The sequence below is a fragment of the Xiphophorus couchianus genome, chromosome 12, assembly GCF_001444195.1.
Source record: "Xiphophorus couchianus chromosome 12, X_couchianus-1.0, whole genome shotgun sequence".
Lineage (NCBI taxonomy): Eukaryota > Metazoa > Chordata > Actinopteri > Cyprinodontiformes > Poeciliidae > Xiphophorus > Xiphophorus couchianus.
This window is the reverse complement of record NC_040239.1, coordinates 15,158,032-15,173,075: the sequence shown is the minus strand read 5'-3', so window position 1 is coordinate 15,173,075 and position 15,044 is coordinate 15,158,032. Positions and strand designations below refer to the sequence as shown.

The window sequence follows — 15,044 nt, the reverse complement described above, 5'->3', positions numbered from 1 at the left end:
GAACAGATACATTCACATACTTAAAACCATCCATATGCTGAGCTTACAGACTCCCAGAAAAAAACATTATCCTATCGCCCTGAAAATAGAAGTCTTTCCTCTGCCAGTGTTTTGATATTCTAATGTAATGCCCTGCTTCGGCTGCTTGTATTAATAGCGATGCTAAGCTGTGATAGTAGAACGTGAATGAAAGCAAAGCCTTGCTTTTCCCCCAGGCTCTGGGATAAGAGAGACAGATTCCATCTGGTAGATAACATTACACAGCAACTTGTGCAAGTTTTACCCTCATAAGCTTACATAGGACTTCATGTATCAGTGAGATATTCCATCTGCATGCAGGTATGTGTGTGATACTAAATGAAACTCATTCTATGCCTTTGACATAAAACTTATTTTTGCCGTAGTGATTTGTTTGTTTGTTTCCAATTACACCACAGCTCTGTGTTGCTTCACTCCTTTCCTGTCTTATACTAGGGCTTTACCATTTCATTACAAAATACTCCTAATGTTTTGTCATTTCAATTGTGTGCTTTTAAGTCCTCTCTATGAGAGAAAGTTGTGTTCTTTCAGGCTCAGCTGCCTTAAAGTGCTGCCTTTTTTTTGTGACTTTCTGTCACAAACAGAAATCAGTGGGAGCAGACTCTCTCAACACCACAGGGTAAAGAGGTAACTACTCCTCTTGTTACTTCAAGATAAGCATGTAAAATTTAGATGCAACAGGGTTTCACGCCTAAATCCTTCCACTTCAAATCCTCGGCTCATAACAATTGAACCTACAGTATTTCACCAGATGATCTCACAAGGTGACAGCAACTGAATAGTACTTTGCAAAACACGGTTCACAAACCCTGAACAATATGTTGATGTTACATTTAAATATCATGAGGTTTCATCCCATCTCATCCCTTCCCTATATGGTAACGTAAAACTGGGGTATTTGTATTCATAACATAAATTTTGTACAAGCCCATTTCTAATTTAAGCTTTTCTAGCTTTCTATTGGTAGTAATCTTTAGAATTTATGCAAATCAGAAATCCTAAAATAAATAAATACATAAATAATAACAATCTAATTTAAATTTATGTTATTTTATTTTACTATCGATTTCATATTCCTTCCTATTTATATTCTGGCTGTAGGCCTTCAATAGGACCTATATATATATATATATATATATATATATATATATATATATATATATATATTTTCCATTTGAGACCCTTTGACCACATTTTTGCATTGATATTTTGTCAAATTGAGATTATTTTCTTATTTATTTTGGCAAGTCTTGTCCAGAGTTTTCCATGATTTCTTTCCACAAATTTCCCACTTTACAACACTCACTCTTACTTTCTCAGCTAAAAATCAAAAATATCCATAATAGTGTTGCATGGAACTAAAACAAAATGTAAATTTCCAAAGGGGAACATAATCTCCAACAAAATCAACAACAAATACTCATGCCAAATTTTCATAGCATTGCCTAAAAAATTCTTTGACAACAATTGTTTTTCAGTTGTGGTTTATATCTCTAATAGCAATGGTGGGTTTATGCCAGTCAGACTACTGCATCCTTGTTTTGGAAACCCTGTGGCTTAATTTCTTATAGATTACCACTTGCAGGGATTTCTGCAGGAATAACTACAGTCATCTACTGTATATTTGTCAAAAAATAACAGAATTCTTTGGGTCTTTTTTGTAATGTCACAGTAATGAAACTGAAGACATAAAAATACCATAAACGTGATTGCAACATGATCTTTTATTGACCACCCGCACGATGTTAAATAGTTGTTAAATACTGTTTGAATCCTGAAGAAGAGTAATGAGGTCACAATGAGAACCTCATTACTGGTACACACTATTCCGGATCTGACATTACTGGTTTGGTACACCACTAACCCAGTTAAGAAGGGGGAGACGAAACTGAAACCGACAGCTAATCCAAAGACTCAAGCAGCTCTCATCTGGCCTCACTAGGACCACAGTGGCTGATAGTGTGACATTTCAGCTACCACCCACCCACTGTGACATGAAAGATGCGTACATAAAAACTGTAAGCAAAGCCTCTTTGTCTGGTGCTCAACCTTGAAAGAGCTGATTCAGATGGAAACCTCTGCTGCTGACCATCCTGAGATGCTGTGCAGTGTATCTGTGCTGTCTTGCCCTGCAGAAACTGGAGATAAGCACTGGCTTAAGGGACACTCTGGGACAAAAGAGGCATAATATGCACTTTTCCCTGTTTCTGAGCTTGAAAATTTAATCCTTTCCAAACTCCTTGAGTCACAAATAGCATAAAAACAATCCACAAATGTGGTTAAAAGATGGAAGTAAATTTAAGGGTAGATTAAAAGATGGAACAGTCTAAAGATAATGACACTGTTGAGGAACACATTTAGATAGTACAATACTTCAGGAGTTAATAACAAATGCACCTGGCAAAGTGACAGTACAGTTAGATGTCAGTGCAGTGTCTGTGAGTCTGCGTGTGTTTATGTGCAAGTAAATCTTGGCAGAGACTGCCATTAAAAAATAGCTACAGAGAGCTCTCACACTGCCTACCTGCAAACACCCACACATCATCTGCCTGCTGCTTAACATGGGCGTGGGCCCCATTCTATATGCATGATGTGTGTCCAACTTTGAATGTGTTTGTGAGTGTGCCTCTCAACCGAGTGTCATTTGTGATATCTAGATGCTTCAGGTCAGGAATACAAAGTACATATTTTCTCAGTTAGGTGAGTTTACTTTATGAATTTCATATTTTCCTTTATTTTCCCTAAGGGATCCATTCCTCCTTTGTATTGTTGTGCCTACTTCACTTTTAGGCTGATCTTCATGACCTCAGAATTTAAAATGTATAATTGTTTTTCAAATGATTGAAGTTAGTATAAAAATTGTCTTTCTGCAAACTCATGGAGGGGATCTTTCTGATCACCTCAGTATTTCATAAAAGCTTCATCTTGTGTATTGTTTTGCAAATAAAGAAAACCCCTGTAGAACTAAAGAGAGCCACCATATTTACAGTGGTTTATCTCAGTTGTATGCAGACCAGCATGCCACAGCAAAATAAAAAATGTCAGTATAAATATATATAACACAAATAAATTGCCTTTAGACAAAACAAAATCTAAAGGAGGTGTTTTTAAAAATCAAGAAGATAAATTTTGCAACTGCAAAAATACAAAATCTTGCCTCTTATTAACTGCCATCTAAAATGTATAAATTTTTAAATGAACATGTGGAAAACTGGAACACATAGCTGTGGAAAACAAAGGATGAGCATTTATATAAATAAATGCTCATCACATTTATAGACATATATACTCTATGTCTATGTATAGACATACTGTATATTCAAATGTTAAGGCTTATTGTATACCTTAGTTAATGAAAAGTGTGCACGCTCTGTAGGTTCTGTGTACTTACCTGATAACTGAAAGTCATGCAGCTTTCAGAATTATAAAATAGGAATAAGTTAAATGTGCATAGCGTTTAGCCTGTTTGCATGTTTCTTGTGTAGTTTTATATATTATTATGTCATAAATTATTGGAGTTGCATATTTAATTTTTTATGCCTTTATGAAACACTTATATAATAGTTCTTCCCAATAATATGATAAAAAAAATAACTATTTTAACACTTTACAGGAATAAAATAATTATTTTAACACTTTACAAGAAGGGCCAAAAGTCTAACTAATAAAAATAAAAAATATAAAAAATCATTATTTCCATGACATCCTTCCATCCATTATTCTTATTCCCTCCAGGTTACAAAGTGTTTGGTGCCCATCTCTCAGGGTCAGAGGGTGAGATTCAGGATACACCCGGGACAGATGGTCAGCCCATCACCAACACCATAAATACAATCATTCACCTGCACATTCACACACACTGACTTGAGGGCATTTTAGAAAAGTAAATAAACCTAACAATCATGTTTTTGCACTATAGAAAAAAGCCAGAGTATCTGTAAAGAGCCCATCCATGAACGATAACCCTGGCCTGGGTTCAAACACAGAACCTTCTTGCTGCACACCAACTGTCCTAACAACTGTGCAGCCTGACTTCTTTACGCATCTTCAAAAGTAGCTTCTCCTATTGTGTATCCTTTCTTTTCACAGTCACCATACAAGCAGGTCTGTGGAGTTTGAGGAAATTTCCCAACAACAAAGACTTAAGTGTTGTTTCTTGAATGTGCTTTCACCTTTGTCGCCACCTGGAGACCTCGGATTTATTATTTCTTGTACTCTACAAATAGTTCCTCTCTTTGGTTCTTTAAACTGTGGCCAGCTGGAGACTCTGAGTCACTCTGCTGTGCCCACAGTCGTAAATCTAGTTTCAAGCTTTAGTTGCGGCCTTCAGTGTCAGACAAGCTGAAAGTCAGAGGACACCAGCCAGCTGTCGCTCCACTCTGAGATTGACTGGCATTCAAGTCATTTCTTCAATTATAAATTGCTTAGCTCTGACTGCCCTGTAGATAAATAACTGGCTCTGACAAGTATCATGCTGTTCATGTTCTACTTGATCATCTGAGGTTTATTTTTGTCATTATAAGACTTGGATTCAAATTTATACTCAACAAGCATAACATTTTGACCACTGACAGATGAAATGATTGACCCTGATTGTCCTTTCCTCATAACGTATGTTAATGGATGGGGTATCAAAATAAAAATAGTTCATTGGGTGTTTTATTTGATTTTTAATGTTGGGATGAAGTGAAAAAGACAAAAAACAACAATGTATTTATTTTTTGAATCTCACATGAAAATGAATAATAAAATACCGAGCCGTTTTTTAGTTTTTCAATTTCTGACTATCAATTAAAAACAATCAAAAGTTACATGGACTACTCTGGATATAAAATTCCTGTCATTTTGTGATTTCAATGTAAAAAATTCACAATGCTGTAAATGTTGATCCCTTTGTCTATAGTAAACTTTTCAGAGAATAAAATCTTAATTAGGTTTCAAACAAATACTTTTAATGTGTGACCAATTGCTTCACAAAGGGATGTGACATTCAAATTTACAATCACAAAATCTCTTGACTGCTGTTTTGAAATAGACCTTCCTGTTAGATTTTCTTTTTAATTAACATATTTCCCACTGACTTTCATACTAGCTGGATGTTTTATGTTTTAGCAGCCAGCATAATGTTGTTTTTATTTTTCGATTTTCCTAATTTAAAACACTTGAAATTAAACACTAATAGACAAGAGGGACCACTACTTCTTTCTACTTTTTTCCGTGGATATCAGTTTCTTAATGACCTTGTAAACATAGGTGTCAAATTTTTGGTTTTGTACCCAAAATATACAAAAAAGACCATCATTGATGAATTACTAGGAATGTATCAAATACAGTATTATAGCTTGCTATTTGTTTAAAACATGTACAATTTTGTTAAATGCCTACCCTGAATAATATTGCTTTTTGCAAGATATTCCAAGGTAAGTAATAATACACAAAATGATAAACCCTTTTTCTACATAATATAAACTATTCACATCTTCAATCACAAATTCACATATGAGTAAATTAATATGTAACCTCAAATATAGTATGAATAATTACATGGTCTATGGTTAAACTTGAGAAAGCTGAGCTCTCAATTCAGATTGAGAGTGGGGAAGACGGCTTAGTGAAGAAAAATAAAATTGTACTTTATATTTTCTGAGCAAGTAAATTATAATAATATGGAGTTTAAATAACAAAAACCCTCAAATGTAAATAACTGATAAGATTAATTTACTTGCAAGCATTGCATGTTTATGAATGTGGGCTTTCTGCTAAGTTGAATGTTTCTGTCCACTCTTGTGTGTTTGTGATGTATATAATTCCACAGCAGTGATACACTATCACGTACCATTATCCCTCACATTTTATCTCAGATTTTTACCTTCTTCTGTCTCCCTAAACTCCTCAAACTATATCCCAAGAAGATTTGAACATCTCTGTAAACTGAGTGCAATGTGTTGAAGAGTAAATGATATGGGTATGTATTTTGTAGACAAGTGTTCTGTGGACAAGACTCGGTAATATGAGTGCCATCAGTGAGAATTTATGGTTTTTTTTGTTTTTTTTCACAACAGAGTGTGACTGTTTGAGTCAAAAAGATGAATAAAATAGCAAGCTAGAATAGAAAAAAGTTGTTGTTTTTTCCCTGAGTGTACACAAATACTTTTCCCCGTTTGTGGGTTTGTTGTGGGATTTATTGTTCTGTTTATGTATATGCATTGTGTAGAGAAGTGGCTAGTGTTTGTGATGTTTGTGCATTGTTCTGCATTTTTCTGCTGGCACATGATTGCATGTCTGTTTACTGGTGGTAGCGGCAGGGGATTAGTGGTAACTGGTGCCCCAGTGTTTAAAGTGTTTTGTGTGTCTACTCAAGAAGTGTGTGAGAAAGTGCCTCTACTCAGAGCAGCTTCCATATTTTTGCAGCTGCTGCTGATTTGAACTATCTGATAAGACACTAAGAAGTATGACCTCATGATTTCCAGAGCTCCTACTCAGATACACATCGCAGACCTTTCATAGTACACAAGATGCAGACTCACACTCCTAACCACTCCACATTTAGCCTTATAAGGTTTCAACAGCTTTAGTTTATACAGGTTCAAATGCCATACCATCATTTTGCATATGAGCATTTCCAAGAATGTGTACAAGTACATTGAGGGCGACTGAAAAAGTTAACTTAACTGAACCCTTTTTTTTTTTTTGTCAAAGAAGCTTAAAATAAAAACCATAACTAGCCCTCATTGTTGGTCTAATAATTTTGCTTTAGTAGATTTAGAACATTGTGATTATCACGTATCATGTATTTTGTCTACTAAACTATTTACACTAATATTGTTATTCTTTCTTAGTTTCCATGTCATTGACTCAATGATTTGTCACTATATTCGCATGGTACCACTTGATTTGCCTGCCTGAAATACCTTTATTCAAATCATTAGTTGGTTGGTTTTGTGAGGTGACGAGGTCTATTGACTTCAGTGAAGGTATAAACATCTTCTTACTCTTAGTACATGTTTACTACATACCTTAAATCAAATGCAGAGTCTCTTTTACTACAGCCATTCATTAGTGATGACAGCATTCAGGCACGACGTTTATGAGTTGGGCTGTTAGGATTAGTAAGTCATTCTGTCAGGCGATCAGGAGAGAAGATTGGGGCAGGGATACAAATGAGGTGAAAAAACAGAGAGTGCAAAATTGTGAGTTAGTGTGAGAAAACTAGAGCAGCAAAGTTAGTCCAGATGAGAATAACAGTTGATTTTATTCATGGGAAAATGCATCCTTGCCCCTCCCCTTTTATCCGTTTTACCCACCCTCTTCTCTGGCTATCATGTTTCTTGTGCCAATCAATAATTTATAGCTGTAGCACCAGAGCAATGAACCCCCCAGCTCTCTGAATGACAGATGAGAGTGAGAAGGAGAACCGGGCAAAGTGAAAAGCAGGACAGGCGTAAAGCAGAAGGGTGTGAAAATATAATATAACGAATGGCACAAGTGACAGAGGAGCCAAAGCAGCAAGGGAAATGACTGACAGGAAACGGGCTGAACAAGGCACTGGATAAATAACCAGGAGTGGGAGAAAATTTCCCTCATATAATAAAATTATGCTGCAAAAAGTCTACCGATTTTCATACTCTGGGAGAACTAATTACAGAAGTAAGGTAAAAAATGTCAGCTTTGTGACATCAAAGTGGAGATGCTACCTACTCATTTTTCCTCTGTTTGGGATTTGTTGTTTTACCTAAGCTGCTTTTAGCTTCAGCCCACAGTGCATTGCTATTTTCCAAGAAAAGAACAACAACAGCATGCTTGGATGAACAATAGGGATGGTAAAAGTGAATGCATGCATGCAATTATGTTTAGTTACTTCTATTTTGAGTTGTTTTTCATAGTTGTTTTTGCACAGTTGTAGCCATCACACTCAGAGATAAAAGTATGCAGCTGTGTCAAAAATATTTTGTGTTAAAAAATTTTCCGCACAGTCAAACACAAAAGAGCGCCTACACATACACAGAAAGGGTCTAAATGATCTCAATGAAACCTTAATGATGATGGAGGGAAGAAAAAACTGCCAGGTGGGGAGTCAAAAAGACCAAAAAAATAGTGAGACAAAAGAGAAAAATCCCGTTTTGTTCAGAGAAAAATACATTTGTTTGTACGAGAACCTTTAATTTAGGTGCATTGTGTTATTGTCCGTGTGTGTCCATGGGTTTGAAAGAAAATAAAGCTTACCTCCTCAACCTCCCACCTGCTCTTGTAATTCTGTGTGGTTTCGGTGACCTTGGCAACCTGGCGCCAAAACACGGTTGGTGTCCCTTTGATTGAGGCCAAGAGGGGGCGTGAAGTTTGGACAAAGCGGAAACACAATGGAGGAGAGGGAACAGGAAGGAGCAGGAGGATTAGGTTCCTGTGCCCCCAGTGGTGGCTATTATGTCCATTGAATTATTTCCTCCTGTCTATCAATCGTTATGTCAGTACAGTTTCTGTTCTATCATCTCCTCTCTAAAAAGTGAAAGACTAATGTGAGAATTGAAGGTACTTAGATAATTATTAATATTCACCCAGCTGGTTATGAATCCCTTGATATTTGAAATGACAGAAATGCCTTTTGTCCTTCTGAATACACAATTTTGTGCTACTTTGTGTCCATCATATTATACTACTAGGGAATACAGGTTTTGGTTGTAACATGACAAAATGTAAAACAGTTGTAGGAATACAGAGATTTTTGCAAGGCACTGCATGAATAGTTGTGCTTACTAAATTCTAGTGGATTATGTATTTCTTGTTAAATACCAGAAATAAGCATCCATTGAATTGCTAGACTTCAGTTAATGTGCTTACAGTTTAATTATTAATTTCTGCTTTTGACATGTCTTAATTAGATCTAGATTTATTTTTTTTATCTGCTTCAATAAATGAAGCAGAACACATTCTAAAACAATTAATTTGTAATACCATTACTGTGATCATTTTAACAGAACACACATCTCACTGTGCTAATCACATGAAAATGTGCAGTGCTTGTGCTTCTGCTGGATGAATACAGGATGCTCAGCTGACTTTGGCCTCTGACAATTCCTTGACAGATTTCTCAGGAAACAGACGTCCTTTATATTCTGAGACATAGCAACTGTTTTGCTGGATTCCTGTGTTATTGAGACTTTGAGATTGAACAAATGTTGACAGAGAAGTGGAGTTCTGTATCACAACAGTTGGGGCCTTACTTTAAGCTCTGATTTATGAAGGACATTGCACTCATATTACAGTTTCTATCAGTCACCTTGGTCCATTTTTCAGAACAGAATTAAAACTCTCAAAACTTCTTGTTCAATCTTCACATCGTATCAATTGAGCACATCAGAAAAGCATTTTCTCATTTGTGTGAAAACATCTTAAAGGTCTTTGTATATCCATTCAATTGATTATGAACAATTCTCAGCTTTTTCCTGCATTTTCAATTTGTTATGTCATATTGATCAAAATGTAGTTAGTATATGGGTCTCTGTTAAGTAACCGCCACGACTTTTCAGCAGATGTTTGTCCTATAAGAACAGTTTGCTGTAATATGACTAGAATATTTATATATATTTGCAATTTACAATTTCGAACCTACAATAGTTGAGGACATGACAATATCCTCTAAATTAGCTGCTGTGTTGTGTATATCATTCTCCTTTTGTAACCTTTTGTGTTAAGATTGTGCCTTGAGGCCTTACGTCTTGTGCGCAACAAAACAGAAATGAAATTCTCTTCATAAGCACATTTTATGGCTTGTTGTAAAGACATATTTCTGTGCTGGTCACGAGCTTAAATCAAGTCCATTGGTAGGGATTTTTTTTAAAAATAGGCTAAGGGAAAAATGTGTTACAGTGATTCTACCTGATGTAAATCAAAACAAACAAGCAAAACATTTCTGAATTAAACTTTTAATACTTATTTTTTCTTTCCTCTTACAGTAAGGGATGAGGATGATTTCCTTAGCCTGAGTGAACTCCCCGAAACCTTCCCCTCCGACCCTCCAGAGCCTTTGCCTCACTTCTTGTTTGAACCTGAGGAAGGCTACATCGTCAAGAATAAGCCTGTGAATCTGTACTGCAAAGCAACGCCTGCCACACAGATTTACTTCAAATGCAACAGTGAATGGGTTCATCAGAAAGACCACACAGTAGAGGAGAGAGTTGATGAAAACTCAGGTAAGTGAAGGCCGGCTCACCTGGAAGAGCCGTCACACAAAAGATTTATTTGAAATGAAACAGAAAGATGAGGAACAAGGACAGTTGTACTTCTTTCGGATTGGATTATTTTATTTATCAAAAATTCAAGTGCTCTTACATGCCAGCTTTACACCAAACAGGTTTTTAAAAGAACACAGTTTAGCTGAAGCTGCAGGGTTTAAGACTACAGTTTTGTGTGAGAGCAGAGGAGAAAAGCTATTTATGTTGGCAATTTTCTAGTAAATATTCAGCATAGATAAAAAGAAAATCCAATAACAGGATGTTGAAAACGTGTTGCAATATGACTTCATGTGTCATATTAATATTTGTATCCACACCAGATGTTTTTTTTTTATTTTTATAAATTGCTCATTAAGAAAATGTCCAAAAAATTTAAACATCTGGATATATATTAAATGTTTATTTAATTCACATGTTTATTACTGAATCAGTGGAGATCTGCTTGTTGCTCTTCTGAGGTGTTAAGGGAGCCCAGATTGTTTTAATACAGGCCTTTAGCTCAGTATTTTTGTTATTTGTGTACCTATGATTACCATACTTTTTACTTCCACCTAACTTTCCATTAATATACTTGTACCAGGTACTCCATGAACAGCTAGCGTCTTTTTGCATTAACTTTTTGTGTGTGAGTATCAGTGGCTGTCTGCTTGACAACTGTCCAGTCAGCAGTCTTCTGGACATTTACATAGTACATGACAGAACTGTTCTGTAATTTTATCTAGTTTAATTTTGTTGTGCTCTTCTGTATTATTTACATTTTCACATTAGTTAAATTGAATTATTGAAAGAAATTAACTTTTTAGTAATATATACTGCTCAAAAAAATAAAGGGAACACTTTAAGTGTGAAACACCTGTTTAAGTGTTCCCTTTATTTTTTTGAGCAGTGTAGTATTGAAAGGAGTTTCAACTGTACGTTGCTCCATGTGTATGGGGAACCTTATGTGCTGGTAAGTTATAACCTCACACACAGGGGCGGATCTGCATATTGGCAAGAGGGGGAGCCCCTCAAGTTTGAGACTCTTAAAATTATATTCATAAAAACTAATCATTTTTTGTCCCTAAAACTCTCATATAATCTTAAATATTAAATTACCAAACATACACAATTATAAATATAATCTTAGGTCCCTGAAAAGTCCATTACTAGTAAAGAAAACACCTTTGGGGGAAAAATGTGAGGGGTGAGAAGGAAAAGATAAAAAATTAAAAAAGAAAGAATAACAGAGAGACCAGTAGGTTCACAGGGAAAGAAGGCGACTGAAAGATCAACAGGTGAAATACTTGGTGAAGATAAATGAAATTGTTAAAGAGCTAAATATGAGAGCGAATTAAGACTGATAAAGAGTGACTAATGAAGGAGAAAGCAAAGGCATTATTTATTCTCTGTAGACATTTTTTGCAGAGGCATTTGATATTACAATGAGATCATTTCCTTAAGAGTCTATAGGTCTGTTATGAAGCTATATAGGTAAGGCTTTAGAAATGTAATAAATTAATGTTTTATGGTGAGCAATAATTATAATAAGATAGGATATATAGCAAATCCAAATAATACAGATTTCTGTGTCTGCATGTTTTTAAAATATATTAAGATGCAAACATGATGCAGCAATCAAGCCTAATTGAAAAACCTTTCCCAAACACTATACACAGCAGCAAAAAGAAGTTTCCACAGTGAGTAGTACAGTTCTTGGCAATGGTTTTCATATTTAATCATAAAATAAATAGAGCAATTGGAAGACCGTCACTTCCAAAGAGAGTGGGTTCAAAGTACTGTATTTTCCACACTATAAGGTGCACCGAAAAAAACCTTCAATTTTCTCAAATGCCGACAGTGCGCCTTATAATCCGGTGCGTCTTATATATGGACCAATATTGAGCCACAACAGGTCTCGCAACAACGGTAAGCAGCCGCCGACTTCATTTTCCCCCATAGAAGAAGAAGTGCGCGGTGCATGCTGGGTTTTGTGTAAAGACCCCAAAATGGCTCCTATTAAGAGACACGCTTACGACGCAGAGTTTAAGCTCAAGGCGATCAGTCAATCAGTAGAACACGGGAATAGAGCAGCAGCAAGAGAATTTAACATGAACCAACCAATGGTGCGGAAGTGGATATATATTGTGATTGCACTAACATTTGATTTACCGTAACAGTATCAGACTGTTTCTTACGTGTTTATTGAATCGAGGAAAAGTTCCCCTCCACTATATGTTATACCTTGCTGTTGTTAAAAGATAAACTGTGTCACGAAAATACCAAGTCACTGACTTTACCTTGGGGAAAATAATAAAGCAGCTGTTTATTCATTTTGGGGAATGAACGGAGTTTTCAGAACGCTGGTTTGTAATCTATTAATAAAGTTTGACTGACCTATCTGACTATTTTGTTGACATTCCATTTAGCGCAGTTCCATCTAATGGATGCATAACGTAACCCCAGCCTCTACTGTAGCATCTATTCTATGTGCCTTATAATGCGGTGTGCCTTATATATGAAAAAAGTCTTAAAACAGGCCATTCATTGAAGGTGCGCCTTATAATGTGGTGCGCCTTATAGTGCCGAAAATATGGTAGCCAAAAACTGTTCTCCAGTAAGAGCAGCAATACTTAAGAAATATTTTACTCAACAAAAAGTGGACAGTAGTCATACAGAAACTTACTGAAGTGTTTATTAACAAGTAACAAGTATTCGGGGCCCCCACTCTAATTGCTGTGTTTCTAAAGCAAAATTTGCCGCTGAGCACACCAGTCTGACTTTCCTAATTCAACCTTCCACTCATGTTTCTGACTGCATTGATAAACGCTATACGACACCATGTAACGTATTGCGGTGAAATCGGTAACCCTCTGCGTAAGAGAGGCTTTTATAAAATAGGGAAAAATAGGTAATGTGATTAATCGGCACACATTAGCACGTTAACATTGACAGCTTTAAATTTTACTTTAAGAATCGCGATACATCATAGTAATATTAAAGAAAAAGTAAAAGTAAAAAGAACAGTGCAGTAAAACTACTTCTACATTTGATAATGCAGACGACATTTAAATCCCATGAGAGCATAGAGTGAGTGCAAAAGTATGGTAATGAAAAATACATATGTTCTCAGAATGAAGGGATAAATAAATAATGATAAAAAATGTCCTCAAAAATCAGAATTATAATAGCTACAGTAGAAATGTTGCTTTTGACAGCCACGAGCCCACGATGAAACTAAATCCTCACAAAACAAGGTAGCGGTCAAAATGAGGTTCTGAAAGGACGTTCATGGAAGTTTTTTTTATTCAGCGTTTTTATTAAACAATGACAGTTTTAGAAATTGTCATTGTTCTCTTCAAAGAGACGAACACAAATTTATACTTTTTTGTGAATATTTCATTGAGACTATTTATACGGGTCATTTCGACCAGCACAGCAACCCTGCCAAGACCTCTTGAGACTCCTTAGCCCTGCAGGTACAATTTTCTAGATCCACCACTTTTCACATAGGTTCAGTTATTTGTGCTGAAAGGGAGGTCACATACAAGATGTATGCACACAGCTGTATCAATGCTAGTGCTGTACCTCAGTGTTTACAAGACACTTTAATAGGATCCGATATGATGTACTTGACTGCAGCCAGTCCCACACTTGACAGCAAGCAGCATTACTCTGCTTACTAAGTAATGATGAATCACAGTGTTACTTTGGCAGCAGCATAAAGACGCAGACACACTGGATTCTAAGATTTAAGGTTGACGTGTTTGGCTCTTGTTTTTCCACCTGCTTGATAATGAGCCCAGGTCCCCAGAGCTAAGGATTAAAAACAGTCTGACAACCACTGATTTAAGGTACCTGCTCAGAGGAATAATGTAGGAGTCAACAGATGCACAACACAGCATGTTTGAGGTGAAACTTTTTGTTTATTTGTTTTTGTAAATTTAAAAACAAATCTGAAGAAAATGCATGTTTAAGATGTTTTAGCGAGAACATATATTGCACTGCAAAGCAAACCTGGGAGTCATACATAGGACTGTTTTGCTTAGTTTTTTTTTTTCTGTAGTAGACCTAATTCAAGGCATAAATTGATACAACTGAACTGCACAGTTTGAGTCTTCACACTTTGACAGCCAAGGTATGAGGCAGAAGGATATATTCAGCAGTGGCAATAAAAGGAAAATATATACAGTATATTTTTCATTAGTAGCATTCACACTTAGTACTAATCATCAGACAATAAGAATCCTTTATTTTATTCATCCACATTGAGTTTTGGTGTCTATCATTGATCTCATGTGGAGCTGCTTGTAATTTATTAAACTCCTGTAAACAATTCATTGCTGACTTCCTAACAGTGTCTTACTCAGAGGGAACATAATTAAACTAACAATCCATGGACCTAAAGTTTTAAACTGTTACGTTGACTGACATCATAAGAATGTGAACCATCCATGCAACCAGTTTAGCGCATAATGAAGAAAATTCCTGAAAAAAGAAATAAGTGCAGCTTCGTTTGAGTGTAGTTGTGGTTTGCTTTAATTCATTCCTAATTTATCTGTAGCATGGTTGTCATGGCCATCTGCGAGTTATCCCATCCCCTTAGGGTCATTTAATCTCCCAAGCACGCTATAATCTACACAGAAATATACATACAAATTTGATGAATAAATAAACAAAGTGAAAGCATAATAGGATATCAAGAGCTGGTGAGGTCTAGGGATGAATACATTTGAGTTATTTTTTTTTTGTCCTTATTTTTCCAAATAGAATTTGTAATGAACACAGTTTAGTTAAACA

The 15,044-nt window shown here is 35.8% G+C and overlaps 1 protein-coding gene across 3 annotated transcripts in view; it reads left to right on the top strand.

The window, feature by feature from the left end:
- The window catches only part of LOC114154878 (netrin receptor UNC5C-like), a 205,206-nt gene that overhangs the window by 92,045 nt on the left and 98,117 nt on the right, over positions 1–15,044 (top strand). For all 3 annotated transcript variants that reach the window (XM_028034349.1, XM_028034347.1, XM_028034348.1), the window contains exon 2: positions 9,990–10,226. In XM_028034349.1, coding sequence (XP_027890150.1) covers positions 9,990–10,226 — 237 coding nt within the window. The remainder of the gene's footprint in view (positions 1–9,989; positions 10,227–15,044) is intronic.